The sequence below is a fragment of the Saccopteryx leptura genome, chromosome 1 (assembly GCF_036850995.1).
Source record: "Saccopteryx leptura isolate mSacLep1 chromosome 1, mSacLep1_pri_phased_curated, whole genome shotgun sequence".
Taxonomy (NCBI): Eukaryota; Metazoa; Chordata; class Mammalia; order Chiroptera; family Emballonuridae; genus Saccopteryx; species Saccopteryx leptura.
In genome coordinates this window covers 247,017,298-247,044,355 of record NC_089503.1, presented here as the reverse complement: position 1 = coordinate 247,044,355, position 27,058 = coordinate 247,017,298, and the positions used below count along the sequence as shown (strand labels likewise).

The 27,058-nt window shown below is 49.1% G+C and overlaps 1 protein-coding gene across 20 annotated transcripts in view; it reads right to left on the bottom strand.

Annotated features, from left to right (window-relative positions):
• The window catches only part of ANKRD24 (ankyrin repeat domain 24), a 28,513-nt gene that overhangs the window by 1,304 nt on the left and 151 nt on the right, over positions 1 to 27,058 (bottom strand). For 2 of the 20 annotated variants that reach the window (XM_066344220.1, XM_066344247.1), the window contains exons 2-21: positions 26,485 to 26,650; positions 25,175 to 25,300; positions 24,432 to 24,502; positions 17,427 to 17,513; positions 17,192 to 17,322; positions 17,025 to 17,113; positions 15,647 to 15,711; positions 15,060 to 15,117; positions 13,701 to 13,771; positions 13,408 to 13,514; positions 13,043 to 13,230; positions 12,542 to 12,570; positions 11,846 to 11,926; positions 11,603 to 11,710; positions 10,313 to 10,357; positions 10,126 to 10,224; positions 9,200 to 9,272; positions 8,844 to 8,962; positions 7,167 to 8,666; positions 3,165 to 3,332 (exon numbers count right to left, since the gene is read on the bottom strand). In XM_066344220.1, the coding sequence (XP_066200317.1) occupies positions 3,165 to 3,332; positions 7,167 to 8,666; positions 8,844 to 8,962; positions 9,200 to 9,272; positions 10,126 to 10,224; positions 10,313 to 10,357; positions 11,603 to 11,710; positions 11,846 to 11,926; positions 12,542 to 12,570; positions 13,043 to 13,230; positions 13,408 to 13,514; positions 13,701 to 13,771; positions 15,060 to 15,117; positions 15,647 to 15,711; positions 17,025 to 17,113; positions 17,192 to 17,322; positions 17,427 to 17,513; positions 24,432 to 24,467 (3,054 nt within the window). In that variant the 5' untranslated portion in view covers positions 24,468 to 24,502; positions 25,175 to 25,300; positions 26,485 to 26,650. Of the gene's footprint in view, positions 1 to 3,164; positions 3,333 to 7,166; positions 8,667 to 8,843; positions 8,963 to 9,199; positions 9,273 to 10,125; positions 10,225 to 10,312; positions 10,358 to 11,602; positions 11,711 to 11,845; positions 11,927 to 12,541; positions 12,571 to 13,042; positions 13,231 to 13,407; positions 13,515 to 13,700; positions 13,772 to 15,059; positions 15,118 to 15,646; positions 15,712 to 17,024; positions 17,114 to 17,191; positions 17,323 to 17,426; positions 18,185 to 18,404; positions 18,530 to 18,700; positions 18,796 to 24,431; positions 24,503 to 25,174; positions 25,322 to 26,484; positions 26,700 to 26,888; positions 27,011 to 27,058 lie in introns of those variants that run through there. The other 18 variants (XM_066344256.1, XM_066344294.1, XM_066344124.1 and 15 more) reach the window with 16 other exon arrangements.

Genomic DNA, 27,058 nt, shown 5'->3' with positions numbered 1-27,058 from the left:
CTCACCTAAAAAATAAAAAAGTCAAAGGAGAATTCATTCAATTTTGTAACACACAAACATTCAATCAAATTCACATTTCCATGTTCATACATAAAATTTTACCAGGGTGTGTCCACATTCATTCATGTTCATGTCACCTATGGCTCCTGATGCAATGACAGACCTGAGCCAAAAACATTGCCTATTGGGTCCTTTACAGTATGCTGATCCTGTCACACCCCCTCTAGAAGTCTCTGGAAAGGGAAGACTGATGGAACAGGGGGGTGGAAAGCCTGGTGGGGCTGCATCAGACAGCCCTGGGTTTGGTTCCCTTCTTACCCTTCTCAAAGGAATCTTTTTTTTTTTTTTTTTACAGGGACAGAGAGGGAGTCAGAGAGAGGGACAGGCAGACAGGAATGGAGAGAGATGAGAAGCATCAATCATCAGTTTTTCATTGCGACACCTTAGTTGTTCATTGATTGCTTTCTCTTATATGCCTTGACTGCAGGCCTTCAGCAGGCCAAGTAACCCCTTGCTCGAGCCAGCAACCTTGGGTCCAAGCTGGTGAGCTTTTGCTCAAGCCAGATGAGCCCACGCTCAAGATGGCGAGCTCGAGGTCTCGAACCTGGGTCCTCCGCATCCCAGTCCGATGCTCTATCTGCTGAGCCACCACCTGGTCAGGCTCAAAGGAGATCTTGGGAAGATGACTTAACACCTCTGAGCCCAGTTTCCTCATTTATAAAGTAAGGAGAATCATGGTTCTCACCAGTTAGTTGATTCTGAACAGTGATTGAGTTTAATAACTGCTTGGCGAACAGGCACTCAATAAATGCAGAGTTTTATTATTAGTCCTGTAGATCAGAGGTTCTCAACCAGAGGCCATTCTATCCCCAGGGAACCCTGGCAATGTCTGGGGGAGCTTCAGGCATCAAGTGGGTGGGTCCAGATATGCTGCTCAACAACCCACCCCACAATGCCCAAGACAACCCCCCAACAGAGATTGACCTGCCCCTGAGTGTCACTAGTGCTGAGAAAGAGGAACACATATTCCCTACCACAATTTTATCTTCATTTTACAGAGGTGGAAACTGGAGCTCCGAAAGAAATTTATCCAAGTTTATAACACAGTGTTGTGTCTGGGTGACTCTTTGCACTAAAGCACATGGGGTTCTGGGGGTCACATCTACTGACCAGTGACATGCTGTGTGACTTTGAGCCACTCACTTTGCCTCACAGGGCCCCAGTTTGCTCATCTGGAAGATGGATATAAAAATACTTTCTGGCTCTTAGGGTTGTGAGATTAAAAGTGATGGTGTGTGAGCCTGGCCTGTGGTGGTGCAGTGGATAAATCATCAACCTGGAATGCTGAGGTCGCTGGTTCGAAACCCTAGGCTTGCCTGGTCATGGCACATACTACAAGCAGCCAATAAACAACTAGTGAAGCAACTATAAGTTGATAGTTCTCACTCCATCCACCCCCTCCTCTCTCTCTGTAAAATCAATATATAAAATCTTTTTTTTTTTTTTTTTTTTTCCTGAAGCTGGAAACGGGGAGAGACAGTCAGACAGACTCCCGCATGCGCCCAACCGGGATCCACCCGGCACACCCACCAGGGGGCGACGTTCTGCCCACCAGGGGGCGATGCTCTGCCCCTCTGGGGCGTTGCTCTGCCGCACCAGAGCCACTCTAGCGCCTGGGGCAGAGGCCAAGGAGCCATCTCCAGCGCCCGGGCCATCTTTGCTCCAATGGAGCCTTGGCTGCGGGAGGGGAAGAGAGAGACAGAGAGGAAGGAGGGGGGCGTGGAGAAGCAAATGGGTGCTTCTCCTATGTGCCCTGGCCGGAACCGAACCCGGGAACCCTGCACGCCAGGCCGACACTCTACCGCTGAGCCAACCGGCCAGGGCCAATATATAAAATCTTAAAAAAAAAATGTGATGGTGATTGCTTTTCTCATATGTGCCTTGACTGGGGGGGGCTACAGCAGACAGAGTGACCCCTTGCTTAAGCCAGCAACCTTAGGCTGAAAGCTGGTGAGCCTTGCTCAAACCAGATGAGACCTCACTCAAGCTGGTGACCTCGGGGTTTCCAACCTGGGCTGAGGCAATAACCAGAGGTCTCTATTATCATTATTCTTACTACTTAAGAAAAGAACTTGGGGCCTGACCAGGCCGTGGTGCAATGGATAGAGCATTTGCCTGGGATGCTGAGGACCCAAGTTCTAAACCCCAAGGTTGCTGGCTTGAGCAAGGGGTCACTGGCTCGGCTGGAGCCCCCCAGTCAAGGCAAGTATGAGAAAGCAACCAATGAATAACTGAAGTGCTGCAACATGTTGATGCTTCTCATCTCTCTCTCTGCCTGTCTGTCTCTCCCTGTCTGTCTGTCTTTCAAAAAAAAATAATAAAAAGAAAGAAAAGAAAAGAACTTGGGAACTTGGGTTTGAAATCTGGAAGAACCATTGCATGGCTGTGGTTGTATGACCTTGTCAAGTAGCTTTACTTCTCTGTGCCTCAGTTTTCTCAAATGGGGATAACAAAAGCACCAATTTTATTAGAACTTAATGTGAGAATTAAATTCATTAATCCATGTTAAATTCATATAGCAGGGCCTGGCACACAATAAGCACTCCTTAAATGTAACTGTGGTAGTAATTTGTAGTTGGAACAGTAGCCTGTGTGTCTGAGTAGTCTCCTACTTTTTCTTTCTTCTTTTTTTTTTTGTGACAGGGACAAAGAGAGAGGGACATACAGGTACAGATAGGGACAGACATACAGGAAGGGAGAGAGATGAAAAGCATCAATTCTTTGTTGCAGCACCTTAGTTGTTCATTGATTGCTTACTCATATGTGCCTTGACCGGGGGGGGGGGGGGCTACAGCAGACAGAGTGACCCCTTGCTTAAGCCAGCAACCTTGGGCTCAAAGCTGGTGAGCCTTGCTCAAACCAGATGAGACCTCACTCAAGCTGGTGACCTCGGGGTTTCCAACCTGGGTCCTCCACATTGTAGTCCAACACTCTATCCACTGCGCCACCACCTGATCAGACAGTTGTCTCCTACTTTTTCTGTGCCTCAGTCTCCTGTCTAAAAATTGGCCTCATTTCCCCAGAACCCTTTTACTGGGACATTCTTAGATTCCCCCTAATCTCTACTCAGTGGGGCCCCCTAAGTATAGGAAAAAAGGACCTACCTTCTTGTCCTTTTCTTTGGCCCTGTCCAGGGCCTCCTGGGCACGGCTCTGAGCCTGGCGTGCCTTCTCAGCCTCAGTGCGTAGTCCCCGCAGCTGCTGCTCTGCCGTGGCTAGCTGGGCCTCAGCCGCATGTCGTTCACTCTTCATGAATAATGCCTCACGCTGCACCTGTGGCCCAAGCCCACATGCGACCCTTAGGACACTCTGACCTAAAGATGCCAGGACCTTAGAGTTCCTCTGACCCTCTATTTTGGCCTGAGGACATTCAAGCCCTTTTTGATCTTGAGGAGCTTGACTTAGGGAAGTTCTGAATTCACCAGAGTACTATGAATATTCTGACCCTGCCAAACATCTCTATTCTGCTAGCTGTGTGACCTTAGACGAGTGACTTAACTTCTCTGTGCCTCAGTTTCCTTATATGTAAAACAAGAATAATAATAGCTCCCACTTCATAGGGTGGTTGTGAAGATAAAATGAGCAAATACATGGAATACGCTTAGAACAATACCTGGCAAAAAGTAAGTGCTATATTCAAGTTGGTGATATTATTATTATTATTATTATTACCGTTAATTTTTTTTTCCCCTCTGCCAGTGGTTGAAGGTTTGTAATTTCTTACAAAATGAAAGAAAAAAGAATTTGGATGAAAAGCAAACAGATGTCCAAAAGTTGGTGACTGCATTCTCACAAAAACATCAAGATCAGAGCAATATTAAATTTGCAAAAATTGATCCTAAGGGGAACACTGGTCTTTATAGAAATAACAACTCCAGGGAAAAATAGATAATAATTGGATATTCTAATTAATATAGATTGGTTACCATTAACAATTTAAGTAAGTCCTAAAGTGATTGATAAATCAAATCAGACTTGCCAAGTTTACTTGAAAAAGAAAGTGATCAGGAGGAAGGTAAAATTGCAAAGCCATCCAGGAAGATGGCCATAGTTAGGTTGGACTGTGATCAAGAATTTAACTAGTTGGGCCCTGGCAGGTTGGCTCAGTGGTAGAGCGTTGGCCTGGTGTGCAGGAGTCCCGGGTTCAATTCCCGGCCAGGGCACACAGAAGCGCCCATCTGCTTCTCCACCCCTCCCCCTCTCCTTCCTCTCTCTCTCTTCCCCTCCCGCAGCCAAGGCTCCATTGGAGCAAAGTTGGCCTGGGTGCTGAGGATGGCTCTATGGCCTCTGCCTCAGGCACTAGAATGGCTCTGGTTGCAACAGAGTGATGCCCCAGATGGGCAGAGCATCATCCCCTGGTGGGCATGATGGGTGGATCCTGGTCGGGCACATGCAGGAGTCTGTCTGACTGCCTCCCCGTTTCCAACTTCAGAAAAATACAAAAAAAAAAAAAAAAAAGAATTTAACTAGTTAATATAATAAATTTGGAAAAAGAGTAATCTTAGCTGTCATGTATTGGTCATTTGTACCATCACTGTCCTAAGTAGCTAATATAAATTAAACCACCTACTTTTCATGTGAAGATTAGGAACTATTGTAAACTCCATTATATGGGTAAGTAGATAGAAATTCAGAGAGAAAAATGCTTTCCTGACAATTAATGTAGCTTCTTATTTACATATTTGTTAAAACAGTTCCTAAATTTATTTTTTCTGAAGTTGGAAACAGGGAGGTAGTCAGACAGACTCCCCGCATGCACCTGACCCAGATCCACCTGGCTGCAGGAGGGGAAGAGAGAGACAGAGAGGAAGGAGAGGGGGAGGGGTGGAGAAGAAGATGGGCGCTTCTCCTGTGTGCCCTGGCCGGGAATCAAACCCGGGACTCCTGCATGCCAGGCAGACGCTCTACCACTAAGCCAACTGGCCAGGACCAAATTTTTTTTTTTTATTTGAGGGAAAAGATAGAGTCAAAAGGTCCACTGTCAGGACAAAAATAAATATCCCTGGGTTAAAAGAAAAAGAAACCTGACAACAAATTAAAAAAGCTTCCAACCAAATGGAAGATGATACTCACAAACAACAGCTCTGATAAGAGATTAATACCCAAAATATATAAAGAACTTACAAAGCTCAGCAACAAACAAGCAAATAATCCAATTAAAAATAGGAAGGCCTTGGTCAGTTGGTTCAGTGGTAGAGCATCGGCCTGGTGTGTGGAAGTCTTGGGTTCGATTCCTGGCCAGGGCACACAGGAGAAGCGCCCATCTGCTTCTCCACCCCTCCCCCTCTCCTTCCTCTCTGTCTCTCTCTTCCCCTCCCGCAGCCAAGGCTCCATTGGAGCAAAGTTGGCAAAGTTGGCCAGGTGCTGAGGATGATTCCATGGCCTCCGCCTCAGGCACTAGAATGGCTCTGGTTGCAACGGAGCAACACCCTATATAGGCAGAGCATTGTCCCCTGGTGGGCTTGCTGGTGTATCTCAGTCAGGCACATGTGGGAGTCTGTCTCTCTGCCTCCCCACTTCTCACTTAAGAAAAATAAAAAATAAAAATAAATGGGGAGAGGACCTGAACAGACACTTCTCCCATGAAGACATACAAACAACAAATAGATATATGAAAAGATGCTCATCTAGCTTTTAGAGAAATGCAAATCAAAACCACAATGAGATACCACCTCACACCTGTTAGATTAGCTATTATCAACAAGACAGGTAATAACAAGTGTTGAAGGGGCTGTGGAGAAAAAGGAACCCTCATTCACTGCTGGTGGGAATGTAAACTGGTATAGCCATTACAGAAGACAGTATGGTGGTTCCTCAAAAAATTGAGAATAGTATTTCCATATGACCCAGCAATCCTTCTACTGGGTATCTATCCCCAAATCCCCCAAACATTGGTACACAAAGACCCATGCACCCCCATGTTCACTGCATCATTGTTCACAGTAGTCAAGACATGGAAACAACCAAAGTGTTCCTCGATAGAGGACTAGATAAAGAAGATGTGGTACACATATACTATGGAATACTACTCAACCATAAGAAATGATGATATACTGTCATTTATGACAACATGGATGGACCTTGGGAACATTATACTGAGTGAAATAAGTAAATCAGAAAAAGCTAAGAACTATATGATTTCACACATAGGTGGGATACAAAACAGAGACTCATGGACACAGATAAAAGTGAAGTGGTTACCAGGGGGTAGGCGTTGGGAGGAGAGGACAAATATTGGTGTAAAAAGGAGTAAAGAGAGACAAATATATGGTGATGGAAAATGACTTGAATTTGGGTGATGGACACACAATACAGTTAACAGTTTAAATGCTATAGAAATGTCTACCTGAAACCTTATTGATCAATGTTACCCCATTAAATTTAATTTCTTAACAAAAACAACTTAGCATAAAAATCCACTGGGTTCAAAATGAGATTTTAAAAAATCCCTGTGCATGACATCCTCCTCTAGAATGGGTTGAAGCATCAAAATGATCATAAGATAAAATGACAATCTCAAAAGACCCAGCTGAAAAAAACTATCGGCTCATTTTGACCAGCAGAGAAAATGGGTATTTGGTAAAAAAAAAAAAAAAAAAAAAAAAATCAGGGCAAAACCCCCAATTCACTGCTTGCAAAAAAAAAAAAAAAAAAAAAAAAAAAAAAAAAAAAAGTAAACATTAATCCCTACCTCAAAGCATACAGACAATTAGAGCCAAAGCATAAAAAAGATTGTGAAATGAAAACAATAAAGATGCGGTCAGAAAACGCACAAGAATTTCTCTGTGACTTTGGAATACAAACAGGTTTTATAAATGAATTGTAAAAAGTGCTAATAATTAGAAAAATGATGGGGTCAAAACTGCCAAAAGATTTTAAAGCAGAAAATACAAATAAAAGAAAAGAAAAAAGAAGAAGAAGAAAACAAAGTTGAAACATCCAAGAGGTCAGGATGGCCCCAGGGTCAAAGGTTGGCCTGGAAACCCTGGCAGGATCAAGTGTCTGCAGGATTGAAATCTATGGGATTGAAACATCCCTTGGCTGCAGGGTCAAAACAGATGACCAAGTGGCTGCTGGGTGTGCATAATGGGGCCTGGCCACGCTCACCTGGAAGACCTCAGCGCTGGTCTTCTCGTGGCGGCGTCCTAGCTCCTCCAGCTGCCCCTCCAGCCGAGTCACATCAGCCTGAAGTGCACCCACTATGCGCTCGTGCTCCAAGCGGGCCACGCTGCCCACACGCTCCCGCTCCAGTTCGGCCCGCAGTCGGGCTGCCTCCTTGCCTGTGGCCACCACCTCCTGCTCCAGGCTGGCCGCCCGGCCCCGCAGCTCCAGGGCCTCCTCCTGCAGGCGGTGATGCTCGGAGGCTGGCACTGCTGACTGGCGGAGCACCTCTGAGGCCTCGCGCAGCTCTGTCAGGCCCCGCCGGGCCTCCTCGCAGGCCTCGGCCAGCTCAGCAGCCCGGGCCTCTGCTGCGTCCCGAGCTTGGCTCAGCTCGGCGGCTGCTGCCCGCTGCTGCTCCTCAGTGGCCGTGGCAGTGGTCAGCTGCCCCCGTAACACCTCCAGCTCCCGGATTTGCTCCAGCCGCACCTCCTCCCGCTGGGCCAGCTCTGCCCGCAGGCCCCGAGCCTCCTCCTCCGCCAGCAGCCTGCCCGCCCGCGCCTCGTCCAGCCAGGCCAAGGTGGCCTCCAGCTCCCGGAGGCGGGAATCCCGGTCTCGGAGGTCCTCCCGGGCCTGCTCCAGGGCTGCCCGCAGTTGGACCGTGTCACCGCTGCCTCCACCACCAGCCCCACCCCCCTCAGCCTCACACACCCGCTCCCGCAGCGGCAGCCGGTCAGCCTCGGCCTCCGCGGCCTCGCCCTTGCCATGGGCTGCCTCCAGCTCAGTGGCTGCCTCCCGCTCTCGCTGCCAGAGCGCCTCCTCCAAGCCACGAATCCTGATCTCCAGCTCGGCCTGCAGCTTTTCTGATGCCTCGGCAGCGCCTGGGTGTAGGATGGGGCCAGTGGGGACCCTAGGGGTGGTGGGCTCCATGTTTGTGGTCTTTGTGCCTGTGGGTGCTCCTTCCACAGCACCCACTCCACTGGCCTTCATCTTTGGTTCCACTGCTTTCGTGTTTGTGGCCTCTGTTTCCAAGTTTCCTCCTTCTTCTAGAGTTTTTGTTTCTGGGACCTCAGCCTTTGTTTCCAAGACCTCCGCTCTTGCACCCTCTGTTTCCGTGGCCTGAGTGTCCATGGGTTTTGTTTCCATGGCCTCGGTCCCTGTGGATGCTGCTTCCAAAGTCTTGGCTTCCTTGGTTTCAACTTCTGCAGCCTCGTCGTCCGTGGTCTCAGCTCCATTAACTCTGCTTTCTGGAGCCATGATGCCATTAAGCCCTGTTTCTGTTGGCCCATTTTTGGTGGTTTTGGTTCCTGTGTCCATGTGCTCCCCAGGGGCTACCTTCTCTTCTCTGGGGATCTTCTGTGCTTCCTGCTGCTCCAGTGCCCGCACAGCCTCAGCGTGCTGCCTGCGCAGCTGGTCAAACTCAGCCCGGAGAGAATCATAGAGGGCCAGAGGGACAACCTCGGCTGAACCATTTGCCTCCATTTCGTCCTTCTCAAAGCTCTCCAGGATCTGGAGGTAGGGGTGGGGAGAGAGGGAACCGGCAGAGCTGAACAGGCCACAGGGCCACAGGGTAGTCTTGCCATCGTCCCTGCCCATGGACTCACCCACATGTCTACCCCAACTCACTGGGAGAATGATTCCTCAGATCTGTCCCGAGCCCCCTCTCCCAGGCCTCAGTTTCCCCACCTGGACCTTTTCCATCAGCTCCTGGTTCTGTCTGGTGAGGGTGGCGACCTGTTCTTGCAGTGAGGCCAAGAGCTCCTGGGCTGACTGGTTTAGCTGCTTGGAGAGCATCGTCTCGGCCCCTGGCAGAGGCAGGGGCATGGAGTCAGACCTTGAGGATCCAAGCCATAGGGATGGAAGCTGGGTTCTGAAGCTGTGCTTTGGGGCCCCCGGGGCATGTGAAATAAATGACAAGTGAGGGCCAACCTGCCTTTCATCTTTAAGCTCTCTCCACGCCTGTGGGTAATAGCTCCGTCTGCTGGGACCCTAGGGACCAGGAGGGTGGGGGTACATGGGGCGAGGACAAGGTGGTGGCTCACCTGGAAAGTCGGGCAGCTCACCCTCCTCATCCTGCAGGGTGGCCACATCATAGCTGGTGTTCTCTCGTTCATTCTGGAAGTAGGCCCAAAGTCTGGCTTGGGGTCCTGCCCACCTCCCACCCCCATGAACCCCCAGGATCTAGAGTGGATAGAAGTGTTCAAAGGCCTGTTTGACTCCCTACAAACATCAAACTGGCTGTGTATGGCACACAAGTATTGAGTGCCTACTCTGTGCCCAGGACTATGCTAGGCCCCCAGGAAGCTTAGTAAATGGCCCAATCACTGCCCAAGTGTGTGACCATAACCCCAATGATGGGTTGTATGTACAGCCAGCACACATGGGACTGAGAGAGGAACAGTGGAGTGCATCCTTGCAAGGGTGCATCTGTGTGGTTTGAGGTGGGTCTGCAGTGAGCATGTGTGCACATGTGTGTGCCCCTGTGTGCAGTGGCCCTCACCTCTACTGTATGAGCTCCTGTGATGGTGTATGATTCTGTACTTGTGTTTAAATCTGTTGTGTGTATGGTTGCATTTTGAGTGTGTATAGAAATATGTTTGTATAATTATGTATTTAAAAAATGTGTATACATGTATTTGTATTATCTGTGTCTAACTGAACGAGAAGTGTTTGTTGTATGCATGTATTTGCGATGTGTGTGTGATTGTGCTTTCACTGGTTTGTTTGTTGTCTGTTTGCCTGTTATGTGTGTAAGACCACATGTATGTGAGCATGGTTGTCCAATTCTGTGTGGATGTGAGCATGTGGGATTATGTGTTTTGGGAAGTGTCCATTATGTGTGTTATCCATGTGTGGTTGTGTCTATTGTATGTGTTTGTTGTGTGTGTGTGAGACTGTATGTGTATCAGTGCGGTGGTCATGCAACTGATTCGTGAGAGACCTCACCCCCACTGTCCACCCAGCCCACCTCTAGCAGGGACAGCCGGCTCTGCAAACTTTCCACCTCCCGACCCAGACTCTCCTTCTCCTCCTGCTTCTCTGCCAGCAGCTGCTGCAGCTCTTGCACCTGGAGGATGGTAGTGGAGGCTCAGCTGGTCTCCATGAAGAAACACTGGGCAGCTGGGAGTCCAGATCTCCTGCCACCATCCACCTACCTGTCTCTCCAGGCTGTGAAGGGAGCTGGCCTCTGTCTCTGGCAGCTTATGAAAGAAAGGAGGAACAGGATTTGGATCTGGGCTGGGGACCTCCCTGGCCCTCTTCCTAGTTAGGAGCCCTCCATCCAACCACAGACATCTGCTGTGCACCTACTGCACACCCAGCACTTCTCTGCCCGCTCACGCATTACTGAGTACAGTACTTATTGAGTGCCTACTTTGTTCCAGACCCCGTTTTTGGCCAATAATTCATTCACTGTTCACTCATTCAATAACTCACTCAAATATCTGTCCATCCTACAAATATTTATCAAGCATCTACTGTGAACCAGGCACTGTTAACTGTGTCTTCCCTCATAGGCTTACAGTCAAATTGGGATGAACATCAAGAAAATATATAGTATGTTCAATGCAATAAGTACTTTACATAAAAATAAAGGAAACTGGGAAGTGAATGGAGGAGTGCTATAATTTTAAATAAGTTGGGCAGGGCCTGACCTGTGGTGGCGCAGTGGATAAAGCGTCAACCTGGAAATGCTTAGGTCGCCAGTTTGAAACCCTGGGCTTGTCTGGTCAAGGCACATATGGGAGTTGATGCTTCCAGGTCCTCCCCACCTTCTCTCTCTGTCTCACTCTCCTCTCTGTCTCCCTCTCTGTCTCTCTCTCTCCCTTTCTCTCTCCTCTCTAAAATGAATAAATAAAATTTAAAAAAAAAAAGAAAAAAAAAGACACCTACCATTTATAAAAAAATAAAAAATAAAATAAGTTGGGCAGGAAAAGTATTTTTTTTTTATTCATTTTTAGAGAGGAGAAGGAAAGACAGAGAGAGAGAAAGAGAGAAGAGACAGAGAGAGAGAGGGGGAGAGGAGCTGGAAGCATCAACTCCCATATGTGCCTTGACCAGACAAGCCCAGGGTTTCGAACCGGCGACCTCAGCATTTCCAGGTCGACGCTTTATCCACTGCGCCACCACAGGTCAGGCAGGAAAAGTATTTTTGACAAGGGGTCTTTCAGTAAAGATCTGAAGGAGGTAAGGCAGGGAGCTGTGAAAAGATATGAGAGAATAGTGTTCCAAGCAAAGGGAACAGCACATGCAAAGGCCTTGAGGCAGGATTGTGCTTGGTGTGTTGGAGGAACAGTGAGGAGGGCCATGAGGTTAGAGCAGAGTAGGTAAGGGGAAGAGAGGAAGGTGAGAGTAGGGAGGTAGGAGCAGTCTTTCCCACAGAACTGAAGTCTTCCCCCAGCCTACTCCAGACTGAGTCCCAGGCCTGTGTCCCTGCTGCTTCTCACCTCCTGCTTCTTCCGTTCCTGGTTCTGCTCCAGGCCCCGGATCTTCTGAAGCAGGCGGCCCCTCTCCTGTCGCAGCCGCACAATCTCCTCATAGGCATCATGATCATCCTGTTCCCCAACCCCAGGACCCACAACTTTTACATGAGGCACAAAGCTGTCCCATCCCACATTTGAGCAGGAGCTCCCCCTCATTCCTATTCCTGGAGGACCCCCATTCTTCTCCTTGGCCAGGTCATCTCTCACCGGCACAGGGATGCTGGTGGGGGGCTGCGGCGCCTTCCGCTTTTTGGGAGCCCCTTGCTTCTCATGGCTGGACACAGAGTTCTGGTGAGAGGGGGTGAAGGGACACATGGGAGACATGCCAGCCTCCCACCCAGATAAATCAACTCATACAGCCCACTATCTGTCACCAGCCCAAACTCTGACCTGTCCTGTGTAATCCTGAGCAAGTCCCTGCCTCTGTCTGGTCCTCACTTGTCCCAGCATACGTGGGGATGAAACCCTGTACCCTACGAGTCCCAGGTCTTATGCTTTACTTTCTGCTCCTTCCTATGCCTTGGGACTTTACCCAGCTAGACCAGACTGTCTCCAAGTACCCTTTCCCTGTGGCACTGAAGTGCTGTAAACCGGGAGAGGGAAAGAGGCCAGAGCCGCCTCCTTTCCTGACTACATCAGTTCCCCTCACCACCCCACTCCAGCCCCATGACTTGACGCCATTCCCTCAACGTTCTCACCCAGTTCTGGGAGTTATGCTGTGGGTGATGCTGCCACTTGGTGGCAATGTGCCCTAACAGTAGCATTCTTCCCACACAAGTCGTTTCAAGTCAAAACCCCAAAGTAGGGGTCCATCTCTTCCTTCTACTCCCACAAAGCTCAGAGCAAGGGGAAGGTAGTGTGTGCTTAGGGATGGGGACTCATTCACTGCTTAGAGATCCATACCTGAGATGATGCCTCGCCTGAGTCATCCTCTAGGAGGGCAAGGGAGAAATAAAAGTGGGTCAGGACCAGGCACTGTTTCCAGGGACTCCATTCCCCACCCAAGGAAGGGGATTAATGAATGCAGGGGACTTTTGTGGGGATCAGAATTTTTAACCTGGAATCAATCACTTTGGCAGAATATTGATAGGAGGAGCCTTGAAAATCTCAAAAAGAGAGGACAGTGGCATCTTCAGGATGGGACAAGTGGGATGCCAATTCTTAGAAAAGGCAAAGATCAAAGAATAAGGATGAGTCACGAAAGTAGAATGGACTCCTAGACTATTCTAAAAGCTCTGGTGCTCCTTGAAACTGTCCTGAGTAGGATCAGGGGAGCCATGAAACCTCCTATAATGCAGCATATAGGGATACCTTGGAACTATCCACAGAAGGGAGAGAAAGGGGTAGCAAGAAACTGCTCAGAAGGAGGGTGCCTGAAATTGCTTAGAGGCGGGGCTTGCATACCGCTGGGTGGTGAGGGGCGCTGGGCTGCCTCCTGCAGGAGGTGCAGGATAAGTTTGTCCCCTGCCAGGGTGCCATAGTGGGCAGCATCCTGGCCCAGCGCGTCGGTGATGCCTGGCTGGGCCCCTCCCTGCAGCAGCACCTCCACTGTTTCAGGGCTGGCCCCCTCACAGGCCAGCATGAGGGCCGTCCTACCAGGAGAGGGGGCTAATGAGAGGGTAAGAACATCCTCAAACCCCCCACACCTTCCTCAACACCCAGTCTGGGTTGAGGGAGGAGGCCAACTAGATCCCCCCAACCAGAGAGATCAAGAGGCTTCACAATGTCTCACAGCACACAGTGGGATGGCTGGAAGGAGAGATACTCACCTGCCCTGCAGGTCCTGGTCATTCACGGCGGCTCCCTGCTGCAGGAGGAGGCGGCACAGATCTGTGTGACACATCTGAGCTGCTATGATGAGGGGTGTTGTACCCAGCTGGTGAGAGTGGGGGAGGAATGAAACATCAGAGGCTGATCCTGGGAGGTGGGAAAGTCTAAATAACTGTCCCTGCACTTCACCTGGAACTTTCCCAAACTTTTCAAAGGGTTCCTGGGATGCTACCACTTGGTGGCAGCATGTGTCAAGTACAGTATCTTTTCCCAAATGATCTCAGAGGCTCACCCGATCTCGGGGATTCAGATGTGCCTTGAAGGAGCAGAGCATTTCTGAACAAGAGATGCAGCCGCCAGCCACTGGAAAAAGAGGAAAGGATGAGGAGTATGTAGGGTAAAGCTTAGACATTTTCTGGGAGCCTTCAGTCTGGGTATGATTCTTATCTTTTATTTCATGAGGAATTCCCACCTCCCCTGAAGATCAAAAACAAAAGTATGAATTCTATTTTACAGATGATAAAACTGAGGCCCAGCCAGGTCCATGGTCACCCATACAGGTCAGAGGCAGAGCCATGATTAGGACCCAGGTCTGCCAACTCCCTGTCCCAAGCTCTTTCCACATTCTGCTGTTGTTCTCTCTTAAAGTAGAACTTTGGGTTGATTTTCATGTATTTCCCCTCTTTGATTTACCTAGCAATGCTGTCGTTACTATGTACCAAAACCTCACACAGAGAGTGTTCATGTTTACCAGAGGGATCAACCTGCCCTCAGGTTGGGCAGGCTGGAAGGGGGAAGGCAGAGGTTACTTCATGGGCAACGGTCTTGAAGTGGAAGCTGGGTAAGGTCAAGGTGAGATGGTGTGGGTAATAAGAGACTCAAAAAGAGAAGGAAGGGCTTTCTGCTGGGAGGTGTCTGGACAAGTCAACAAACCATGATACCTGTTGTGTGCCTGAGGGAGTACGGGATTTCTTGCTGTTATATTTCTAATGCTTAGAACAAAGAATAGCAGGTACTTGAGAAATATTTACTGAATGAAAAATCAGTGAGCTTCCATAATGTGACCAAAGGCATTGACACCACTAGGTGGCAGCATACTTCAACTGCAGGGAATTTTTAAATGGTTAATAAAACTCAAGTAGACCCAAATTTATTCTGTGTTCCCAAGAGGATGGATGTTTCTGGAGTCATCAGTGAAAGCCATTCCAGAATCTCATGGGCATGGTAAATAGATGTAGGGCTGGGTTCTGGCTCAAGTGGGTAGGTCCCTTCCCCTCCCTCAGGGAAAGTTTGTATTTGATGAGCATAAAGGCTGTCTGGACCTTTAACCTTCCTGAGATTCACTAGGAGCTCCTCCAAGAAAACTAGATGCTAGTCATCCCTCCAGCATCCTCCCCAGGTCTGGCATACATAGGCTGTGCTTGGGGTTCAGAAAGTCCAGGTCCTCCCTACTTTTTTGTAGGTGAACCTCAATCACTTGTCTGTCCAATGGGATCATTGCCTGTGACTCAAAGGGTTGCTGGAGCCCAGTGCCTGACACACAGATATTCAGCAAGGAAGAAAGAGAAGGAAGGCAGGTCTCCAGGGACATGGGTAGAATAGCCCCCAAGTCTAGCACCCTCTGGGCAGAGCAAGACTGGGCTGCACCCACCTGCATGATGCAGGGCCGTCCACCCACTGCTGTCCACAGTATCCACCACACAGGACGCCTGAGGAGTGGGGTTTAGGTCATTTGAGGAGCCATTCCTCTTCATTGCAGGTTTCTCTAAGACCTGCCCCTCCTTGGCTCTGTTATATTTCAGGGTCCTTGCCTCACCTCTTCCTCCCCTCCTACTTACCTGCTCTGTGGAGCCTGTTTCCTCATTGGCCTCTGAGTGACTCTTTGTTTTATAAAAGGTGGTGAGCAAAAGAGAATAGCTAGGAGTTCAGAAGCAGCTGAGGCTTTGGGGAATAAATGGGAGCTCTAAGAGTAACTTTGGCCAAGAAAGCACCTAGGGTTTGGGAGAAACTGGGGCTCAGGAAACATCTGGTATTGGGAGTATATCTTCTAGTGGGAAATATCTGGACAACTCAGGGAGTCTCTAGTTATCCAAGGAGTAGCTCAAGCATAAAAGTGGTCAAGGAATAGCTAGGATTCAGGGCATACATAAGAGTTCAGGGAATTGCTGTAATTCAGAATAGTCAGGGCAGGGGAGTATCTGGGGTTCAGGGAATAACTGAGATGAGAAAGGAAATGACCTGTAGCAGTTGCTTCAAGCACTGTGGGTGCCCATACTTGGCGGCCAGGTGAAGGGCATTGTAACCTGAAAGGGAGAGAGGATTTACTAGGGCTCCAGATACTCAAGGATACATTATACCTTAACCTGTGTCAACTATTTGTGATGATTCAGTTTCCCTGTGTCTAGCAAGTCCCCAAACCCAGGTACTTCTCAAAAACCATGCTACTCCCTGTGATCAGAGACTCTCTAAACCCCAGCTAGTCTATGTCCCAGACAATCTCATCTTAGTTACACTCCACACCCACCCACTCCTCAAGCCTCACTGCCCCAACTAATTCCCATATCCCCAGCTGCTTTACATGCTCAGCTACACCAAAGTGCCAGCTATGCCCCTTAGAGTCCATAGTTGTTCTCTATGTCCTAGCTAACCCATACACCAGGGGTCGAGAACCTATGGCTCGTGAGCCAGATGTGGCTCTTTTGATGGCTGCATCTGGCTTGTAGACAAATCTTTAATTAAAAAAATCCCATTAGTTTAAAAAATACTGTTAAAAACATAAAACATTCTCATGTATTACACTCCATTCATTTCCTACTGCTCATGTTCATAGTTGCGGGTGGCTGGAGCCAATCACAGCTGTCCTCTGGGAAAACACCAAATTTTTATTGGATAATGCATAACGTACATGGGTTGTTGTATGGCTCTCATGGAATCACATTTTAAAATATGTGGCATTCATGGCTCTCTCAGCCAAAAAGGTTCCCGACCCCTACCGTACACCCTTGCTATCCTGTGTGCCAGCTATGTCCGTCTTTGATACTCTACAAATCTGTAGTTACTCTACACATCCTGACACTATGCCTGTTGCCTGAAGCTTCAGATATGGCTCTGCCCCAGGCCTAGTTATTACTTGAGTCCCAACTACTTCTTTTGGCCATGCAATCTATCTCAGTTTTTTCCTCAGGTCCCTAGTTAAGTCATAAACCCAGATTCTCCTTTTGTTCTAGCTACTCCCAGAGCTCCAGCTACTGCTAAACCTCAGCTACTCCACATGCACAGATACTCCCTCCAAAGTCTACTAATTATTCTCATGCCCCCAGATACTTCTCAAACTTACATACTCCTCTGTTCCAACTACTTCCTCTGACTCAACTGCTACCTGAGCCCAGCTGCTCCTCATGTACAAGTTGACTCACCTATCTTGGTGACAGCCATAGTTCCTGTCCTTGGGCACTGCAGCCTGATATGCCTCTGTGACTGCCTGGGGGCACTAAAAGGAACCCCCCTCCCTTTTCCAGCAAGCTACTGAGAACATGAAGAAGGACCTGGCTGGACCCTCAGGCTGGGCACCTGGTCTGAGTTCCTCCTCCCTCCCCTGGGGCCTGGTGGGCAGTACCTGCCCCATCTGTGCACATGACATTGGCGCCGTGTGCCAGCATCACCTCCAGACAGCTGGCCGCACCCCTCATAGCCGCCAGGTGGAATCTAGAGGTCAGAGTTGAGGGGTCAGCCACAGGGTGGCCACCCCTCAGCCATCATACCCCCCAGGTCATAGGCACTCACGCGGACTTGCCCTCAGGGTCCAGCTTCGTGGGCACCAGACCCTTGCGGACGATGAGAGAGGCCACCCGCGAGGCATCACTATTCTCCACAGCCTGCAGCAGCCGCTCATCACTTTTGCCCCAGTCCTGGCTCTGTGGGGCACACCCAGGGACCATGGAGTCACGCAGCCATTGCCCCCTTCCCACTCCCCCTGGCAGGGACTCTGGGCTCTCACCGCCCGCCCCTGGGCACTTGCCTGGCGCCTGACTCTGGCTGCCGGCTTCGGGATGGGGCAGGGACCACAGGGCGGGCAGGAGCCAAGGTCGGTGGGGCTGAGCCGCAGCTGCAGGGGGAGGTGGTCCTGGGTGGGGGCCTGAGACAGAGTCCTCTGAGCCTGTGCCCCACAGCATCTGTCCCTAGACCATTGCCCCAAATGTCCATCTAACACCCAGTGCCAGCATCCTCCCATTAAACCATCCCAGATAAGTCCCCAGCATCTTTCCAAATACTGTCCTGCATACCCAGGCCCAGTATGTCCCTTAGTGAACAGCCACCTTTTCAACAATACTCTATCAAACTGAAACACTGTCCATCCTTCAAAACCACCCTCAGAAGTCTTCCCAAGGAACCCCTGACGGTGTTGCTTTAAATGTCCCTCAGAACCATACTCTGCCATCTATCCTTTTACCCCCACCCCTGAAATGCCACAATTATCACCCAAATGTCCTCCAAGATCTGTTCCCCAGAACCATAGCCTGAAATGCATTCCAAAATGTCTTCCCCAAGTTCTTGACATGTTCTCTAAAATCACTCCCCTAAATGACCTCGTCTGTTCCCAAAATGTCCTCCCCCCAAATCTCTCAAATGTCCTCTGAAATTGTTCTCCAAATATCAATCTTTTCCAAAAAAACAGTCCCCCAAAATAGCATCCAAATTGTCCCTCTAAAGGACCTTACCTATGCAAAAAATATTACCCCATCCAAAACTATTCTCTGAAATTCTCCCTTCAAATGCCCTCTCAATTATTCTAAGTGTCCCCAACTGTCCTCAAAGTCCCCATCTGTCTCCCCCAAAGCCTCATCCACCCCCCCAACCTATGCCCCCTCCCAACTCATCCTTCCCAGAGGCTGGGGGTGGATGGGGCCTTGCTGGTCAGGGGGTGGGGAGGGGCGGGGCCGAGTGGGGAGAGTTAGGACCCAATACCCTGGCTCCCGGCCCCCTCCCCTGGCCCTACCGCAAAGGAGGTGGTGGCGCACAGACACAGCTGCTTCATAGCATCCTCGGCCAGTGGGGCCAAAGGGAGGGGCAGGCCCTACCTAAGCTCTTCTGACCCAGTGGTGTTGCCAAACCCCAGCGCCGTCCCTCCCTACCCTCCTTACCCGCTCGTCCCCCTCTGGGTGGCCCCACCCCCAAGGGTGTGGGCGGGGAGAACCAGGGGGCGGGGCGGGCGGGGCGGGGCTAGGCTGGGCATGGGTGGTGGTGTAGGGAGATGAAGGGTGGAAAGGCTTTGCTGCACAGGCCGGACCTGACCTGATTGCCATGAGGAGGATGCAGCCAAGGGGCCTGGCTCCCTCATCCCTGAAGGCTGCCCACTGGATCTTCAAAGATCAGCCTGCCTGTGCGGTTTCCACTTCCTTCAAGCTGACCCGGGTGGCAGGTGACTCGCCTGAGCCCTGGACAGACAGAGCCTCCCACTGCTGCCCCGACATCCCAGTTCACTCACTGGTTCATTCATTCACTCACCCATCATTCATTCGCTCACTCATTCATTGCCTCATTCACTCACTCAACTGTCAGTGGGGCTCCACAGTCTGATAACCCTGAATTTGAATTTGGGGCCACACCCCCTGGACCCCCATATGTACTACTACCTATGTGACTACACTAAGATACTTACCTGTTTCGGACTTCACTTTTCCTCATCTGAGAAATAGGTGTCATAATAAACAGTAACTACCACAGAGGGTTATTGGAGGACCACATGAGATACTATATGTGAAGCACTCAGCACAGTGCCTGGCAGATAGTAAATGTGCCATAAATGTGTATCTAATGGCAAATCCTGGAGATTCTCTCTCTTTCTCCTGCTCCAAAGCCTCCAGCAACCTCACTCAGCATAAAATGCAGACTGCTGCCTGACCAGCGGTAGCACAGTGGATAGAGTGTCAACCTGGGACGCTGAGAACCCAGGTTTGAAACCCCAAGGTCACCAGCTTGAGTGCAGGGTCGCCAGCTTGAATGTGGGATCATTGACATGATCCAATGGTCGTTGGCTTGAGCCCAGAGGTTGCTGGCTTGGGCAAGGGGTCACTGGCTTGGCTGGAGACCCCCAGTCAAGGCACATATAAGAAGCAATCAATGAACAACTAAAGTGAAGCAGTCACAAGTTGATGCTTCTCATCTCTCTCTCTCTCTTCCTGTCTCTCTCCCCTTCTCCTTCTCTCTAAAAAAGAAAAAAGGAAAAAAAAATGCTGACTGCTTACAAGGTCCAGGAAGTTCTAAGGGCAGGGGATCCGCTCACTGAAGTTCTGAGTCAAGTCTCACTCCCTCCTAGTTTGTTAGGCTCAAGAGCTCAGAATGGATTTTACACTTATAAGTGGTTGAGTGTGTGTATGGGGGGGGGGGTGGAATCAAAAGAATATTTTATGACATGTGAAAATCATGTGAAATTCACATTTCAGCATCCATAAATAAAGTTGTTTTTGTTTTTTTTTAATTTTATTTTTATTTGTTCATTTTAGAGAAGAGAGAGAAGGGGGGAGGGGAGGAGCAGGAAGCATCAACTTCCATATGTGCCATGACCGGGCAAGCCAGGGTTTCAAACCAGTGACCTCAGCATTCCAGGTTGACGCTTTATCCATTGCGCCACCACAGGTCAGGCCATAAATAAAGTTTTATTGGGATGAAACCACATCCATCCATTAAAGACAGTCTATGGGCCCTGGGGCTGGGTAGCTCAGTTGATTAGCGCACCATCCCAATATGCCAACATTGCAGGTTCGATCCTCAGTCAGGGCACATACAAGAATCAACCAATGAGGCCCTGGCCGGTTGGCTCAGAAGTGGAGCATCAATCAGCCTGGCATGTGGATGTTCCGAGTTTGATTCCCAGTTAGGGCACACAGGAGAAGCAACTATCTGCTTCTCCATCTTTCCCCCTCTCTCTTCTCTCTTTCTATCTCTCTCTTCCTCTCCTGCAGCCATGGCTCAGTTGGAGCAAGTTGACCCTGGGCACTGAGAATGACTCCATGGCCACACTTTAGGCACTAAAAATGACTCGGTTGCTGAGTAACGGAGCAATGGCCTCCACTGGGCAGAGCATTGCCCCATACGGGGTTTGACAAGTGGATCCAATTCGGGTGCATGTGGGAGTCTGTATCTCTGCCTCCCTGCTTCTCACTTAAGAAAAAAGAAAAAGAATCAACCAATGAATGCATAAATAAGAGGAACAACAGGTAACATTCCTCTCTCTCTAAATCAATTTAAATTAAAAAGCACTTGAAAGAAAGAAAGGAAGGAAGAAAGAAAGATTGCCTCACTGGTGGTGGTAGAGCATTGACCTAGGATGCTGAGGACCCAGGTTTCAAACCCTGAGGTCTTCAGCTTGAGCACAGGTTCACCAGCTTCAGCGCGGGGTCATCGACTTCAGCGTGGGATCATAGACATGATCCCCATGATCACTGGCTTGAGCCTAAAGGTCTCTGGCTTGAAGCCCAAGGTCGCTGGCTTGAGCCCAAGGTCAGTGACTTGAGCAAGGGGTCACTGGCTTCCTGGAGCCCCCCAATCAAGGCATGTATGAAAAGCAATCAATGAACAACTAGAGGTGCTGCAACTACGAGTTGATGCTTCTCATCTCTCTCCCTTCTTGTTTGTCTGTCTGTCTCTACACATCTCTCTCTCTCACATAAAAAAAAAAGGATGGCCTATGGCTGCTCCCAAGCTGCAATGGCAGAATTGAGGTTGGAATTTCTAAGAAGCCAAAAATATTTACTATCTGGCCCTTAACAGGAAAAATGTGCCCACCCCTGCTGTAAATATACCCCTTTATCAACTCCCTGAGCTCATTGCCTCACACACATTATTTTTGGTTCAATCCATCCTGCCACAGTGGCCTCTTTTCTGGTCCTTAAACACCTTGATTCCACCTCCAGGCCTTTGCTCTTGCTGTGCCCTCCATCTTCAGTACCACCCCTCCCCCACTGTCCACCTGGCTGATTCCTTTACTGTTTGTCTGCACTGGAAGACACTCCTCCAGAGAGTCTACTCTGACCACCCTTGTCACTCTCATTGCTTTTATTACCATCTGATGTCATTACTATGTACCTTCCTGAAAACACTGTTTCTTTCTTTCTTTTTTTTCATTGTTTCCACAAGAGAATAAATTTCGGTCTATCCTGGTTACTGCTGTATCCCTAGCAGGTACTAGGGATAGATTTTGCAGGGCCCAGTACAATAGAAAAATAATTGTTCAAAACTTAACAAGAATGTCCCCTGGCTGGTTTGCTCAGTGGATAGAGTGTGGCCCAATATGTAGATGTCCCAGGTTTGATCCCCAGTCAAGGCACTGAGAAGCGACCATCTGCCTCTCTTCCCCTCTCTCTCCCCTTCTCTCTCTCTTCCCCTCCCTCTTTCTTCCCCTCTCCTCTCCTTGGTTGACTTGAGCACCCGCCCTAGACAGGGGTTGCTGAGTGGGCCCCAGACAGGGGTTGCTGGGTGGATCCCGGTCAGGGCACATGTGGGAGTCTGTCTCACTATCTCCCCTCCTCTCACTTAAAAAAAATTAATAAGAATTTCAAGACAATAAGAACAGTTTTAAACCAAACAAGAACCTAAACAGAGGCTGGCACACAGTAGGTGCTTAATAAACATTTGTTGAATGAATTAAAGAAATAGTGACTCTGGAGAATAAATATGAGAGAAAGAAAGAGACTGATTTTCCAGGAAGCGTTGAGGAAGTATCTAAAACCCCAATCTTCTTTCTTGTGGGATTTTTCTCAAAACTGAAGTAAGGGAAGCAGGTTAGTAGCTCACAGTTCTAGTTAACTCCTATTTGATAGACAGAAACACTAAGGCTCAAAGAGGGCTGGAGAAGGCCCAGAGCAAATATTGCCATCTGCTAGGGCCTTGAAGAAAAGGCTGGTATTAGAGAAGCAGAATGGAGTGGGAGGGCACAGCAGGCATCAGAGAAGGACTAGAACAAGGTATAAGGGCTGGACCGTGTGTGCTGAGAAGGAATAAAAGGTCCGTAGAGACATGAGGTGGGACTTCTGCAGTCACTGGTGTTTGCTTTCTTCCCTCGGGGAGCTGAACAAAAGCTGAACCTGACTCCTGCTGCCTGCTGCGAAACTGGAGCTGGGCAGGTAGAGGGAGGGATGGCAGATGCCAGGTGTGTGTGCTGGGGGTGGGAGGATGGAGGACAAACTTCTCCCCCACTTCCTCCCCCAGGCCTCCCAGCTGCTACTATGGCTCCAGCCCCCCAGCACAACCTAGGCTCCTCCCTGCTCAGAACAAACACTATTCCCCTCTGAGACCCTCATACCCAGTGTGACATTTTAACACTTGCCAGTCCCCTCTTCTCCCCTACTTGACTTTGTGCCACGCATCTATCAAAACACACACATGCCCTGAATCTGGAGCCCCCCCCCCTTTTTTTAGTTGTACAAACGTTTTGAAAGATTTGATGTCAATATAATTCTGCTTTTGAAATTAAAGTTATTTGTTTGGTTTACCACTGACTATAACTTCTCAGAAATTCTTGGGGGTACAGAAAAGTCTAAGTTAGGAATTGATTCCAAACTAGGAGAAAAAATGTAGGGTCATTTCTACAGTAAATAAAACTGAGCTTATATCATGTTTTATAGGAGGTTCATGAGTCATTTATTTCTTTCTCCTTCTCTCTCCTTATTCTCTCTCTCTCTTCTTTTTTTTCAATCAATGTACTAACTCTCCCCTCTCCCCACCCAGCCAAAAAAGCCCAAATCATGTTCATAGTAATACAGCTCTGGGGGAAGACTGGTATCTCAATTCCAAGCTGTGTGACCTTGGGCAAATTCCTTAAACTCTCTGGGTCTCCATTCCTCATCTATAAAGTGGGGATAATAAAAGCTACTACCTCATTAAGAGAATTAAATGCACTAAAATCCACAAAGCACATGGTAAGCTATTTGCAGTATTTAAATACAAATAAATAAAAACAAAAATAAAATAAAATAAAAATGAATTCAATGATATTCAATTAAAAATAAATTTAAAATACATTTTAAAATGGAAAGGAAAATTTAAATCAATAAATAACAAAAATAGATAAAATAAGTGGGAAAACTGAGGAAGGCCACAGAATGGGTGGCAACAGAACCAAAATCACCCAGCTTGTCAGGGACAGGATTCAAACCCAGAGCTACCTGATGTTAAAAACAAGGTTTGTGGTCCTGTCCCCTTTCTCTGGCTCTCAAGGACTCCTCCAGCTGGGCCCTCTCTGCCCTCAGCTCCCCTTCACATTCATTGCTCCAGGTAGAAAAACCTGCTCGTAATTCCATATGTCCCTAAATCAACCAGGCCCAGTTCAGCCTCTGAACCTTTGCCCATACTGGTCCCGGCCCTGTCTTGTGTGCCTTTACTTGTCTAAATCTTACTGTCCTTTCAGGTTCCTCTCCAGCACTGCTTCCTCCAGTAGCCACTCGGATTATTCTGGGCTATGCCTGCCGATGGGAGGCCCTATCACATGGCAGAAAGATTAAGGGCTCTGAAGTAAGGCACATGTATGTTTGACTCTCCTCTTGCCACTTTGCTTAGTGTGCTTCGTGACAAGCAGAGGTGAATTAACTGCTCTGGACCTTGGTTTCTTTGTGCCATAAATGTGAAGTCAAGACTGACCGAGGCCAGCACGAAGGAGCACTCTGACTCTAGATGCAAATCCTCACTTAGGTCTCTTCAATTGTGCCCTGGACTGGCCCCCACATTGGCAGGGACTGGGGGTGGGCAGGAGGGAGTAGGGATGACAGAAGAAGGAGCATTTCCTTCTGGGGGTGCACAGTCCAAGATATAGCTGCAAGGGGAGCCAGCTTGATTTCACCTCAGAGCCTTTGCACTGGCTATTCCCTTTGCCTGAAATTCAATTCAGGACCCTGGTCATATGGCAGCTACCAGGATAACCTGATGGACAGGAAGTAATGGCACTGTGGCCCAGTGGATGTTCAGCCAGGCCCTGGGGACAGCAATCTGAAGTTGCAGGGCAGCAGGCATCTCAGTGGCCTCTACTCACCTCTGTCTTCTTAAATCGAGCCCGGAGAGTCTTCATGGCAGCATCCAGTGTTTCTCCTCAAGCCAGGCCACCTGGGAAAGGGCAGGGAGTGAGGGACATCAGTCCTGGTAAGCAGGAGGGTCAGCTGCCTTCCCTTCCTCTAAAGCAGTGATTTTCAACCTTTGCTTCTCAAGCACTCATAAACTAATTACTAAAGAAAAAGGGGCCCTGATCTCTTCTCCCTTAGTAACTAATTTATTTGTGCCATGAGATGAAAATGGTTGTATTTAGTCAGAGGCACTGACCTTAGTAATTAGTGTGTGTTTGTGCCATAAAAAAAAAAGGTTGAAAATCACTGCTCTAAAGGACCTCCCTGGGCCATCCTGGCCCCTAGAGCAGAACACAGACATGCCTCATCTCCTCACTGCTGTGTGTCTTTCAGCAGGTCACTTGCCCTTCCTGAGTTTCACATCTCTCACCCCTAAAATGAGGAAGATAATCTCCTGTAGACAAACTCAGTTTTTAGTGAGGGTCAGCAAACATTAGGTGCTCAAAAATGCACTTCACCAATATTCCCTGTGGCCCAAACAGATCAAGCCTTTTCTGGTCTCCAAGCTTTTAACTGTGCAGTTATTTCTACCTAAAACAACTTTCTTTTTTGCTTCTCTGGTAAACTCCCATTCATCCTATACAGCCCAGCTTCAAAATTCCATGTTCTGATCAAACAGCTTTGCCCCTCACCTGTAGGCAGAGCTCTAACTCACCAAATCAGGTTCCCCCAGCCCTGGCTGGGCCCCTTCTTCCCCAGCCCTGGCTCCATGAGCTCAAAGTGGCTGAGCTGGTTATACTGTCTTCAACTGTTAGCGGCTCTTCGGGGGCCAGGCCCAGAGCTAAGGCACAGAGGCATGTTTCTTGGATAGACAAAGAGAACATCCTTGCAGCTAAGTCCCCTTACACCAACCTGGTTTCTGCATGAGTCAGAGTATGGAGGAAAGTCACCCAAGGTGGGTGGAGATCTGGGGCAATGGTTATGTGCATGTATGGGCACACATGAACATGAGGTATGTGTATGCACGCATGTCCATGCACCTTGGCCTGTTTCGTGTTCCATGTATGTGCAGGGGTAGGCAGCAAAATCTGGAAGGTATGTTTTGCTAGATGTGTGGTTCAGCATTCCTTCCCATGTCTGAGTGGAATTTGTGCGAAGGTGTGTCTTTCACCTGCCCTTTCACCTGTCCAGCTGCCCATGACTTCTGTAAGCCATCTTTTCATCCACCAACTCACTCATCTGTATCCCCATCTTCCTACCCAAGCTCTTGTACGTCTACCCGCCAACTCATCTTTTCATGGTCCTTTATGTACCCTTCAACCATGCTTCATTTACCATGCAACCACTATCCCCTACCCACCCACCTATCCACCCACCCACCCACCTATGCACTCAGCCACACACCCACCTCCCCGTCTACTCATCCATCCATCTATCATCCACCCTCCACTAACATCAATTGACCACCCATCCATCCATCCACCCTCCCACCCATCCTTTCACTCTTCTATCTACCCACCCATCTATCCATTACCCATTTGTTCATTCATCCCTTCAATTTACCCCTTTCACTCAGTGTACCCCTTTCCTCACCACACATCCCATTATTTTTCTGTACCCCTGTCTAAAGGACTCAATCACACCCAGAGAAGAGTGTAATAGGACACCCAAGAGAGGAGTCCACAGGTTGCTTGAGCTGGTAGGAATCTGTGGGCTTGGGGAGGAGGAAATAGCCTTATCCTGCTTCCTGGAAGAGGTGGTGATATATAAGGAGGGCCTGAAGGCCAAGCAGAATATTGAGCATCAGAAAAAGAGGGTATAGACTCTAGACAGGACCAAGGCTGAGAAGTGGAAGATGCATGCATGTACAAGTGTGTGTTTGTCAGGGTGCCTGTGTAGTCCCTCAGTGTGGCTGGGATATATATTGGCCCCTCCTTTTCCAAATGCCAGGGCTCAGGGACATGGAGCCCAAGGTCCTAAGTGGAGCCCCCATCCCAGGCCTCCCTTCTCTCCTTCCTCTCCTACCTCCTGTAGCTCCAGTGACTCCAGCACCAGGCCACCGTGTTCACTGCTGGCTCCGGTTACTCACTCCCAGCTGGGCCACCAGCTCGCACCAGCAACTCCGTGCACTCAGCTCTGACACCTGATCAGCTCTGAGCGGGAGGGTGGCCCCAGGGGGCCGGGGATGAAGCTGAGGGAGGAGGCAGGTTGGCAGTGGGGCTGCCTGTTAGCCAAGGGATCTAGTGGGAAGACACCGACATTCTTCCCTATCATCAATGGACCAATTTCAGTTTCTAGAATGAGCCACCAACCCTCTCCCTCTCCTCCCAGCCTTTGCACTTGCTGTTCCCTCTGCCAAGAGCTTTCTCTACCCCATGTACCCCACTCACCCCCAACTTGCTTATTCTTTCCCTCTCACTCCTACTCACTCTTCAGTTATTTGCTACAACATTCTCTTCCCCAGGAAGCCTTTCTGGATGCCCCAGGCTGGGTCAGGTGCCTCCTCTGCGTTTCCTCTTTGCCCAGTGCCCTCACTGCATGCACCTCAATCACACTAAGTCACCACTGCCCAGTCACTGGTTGGCGTCTATCATTAACC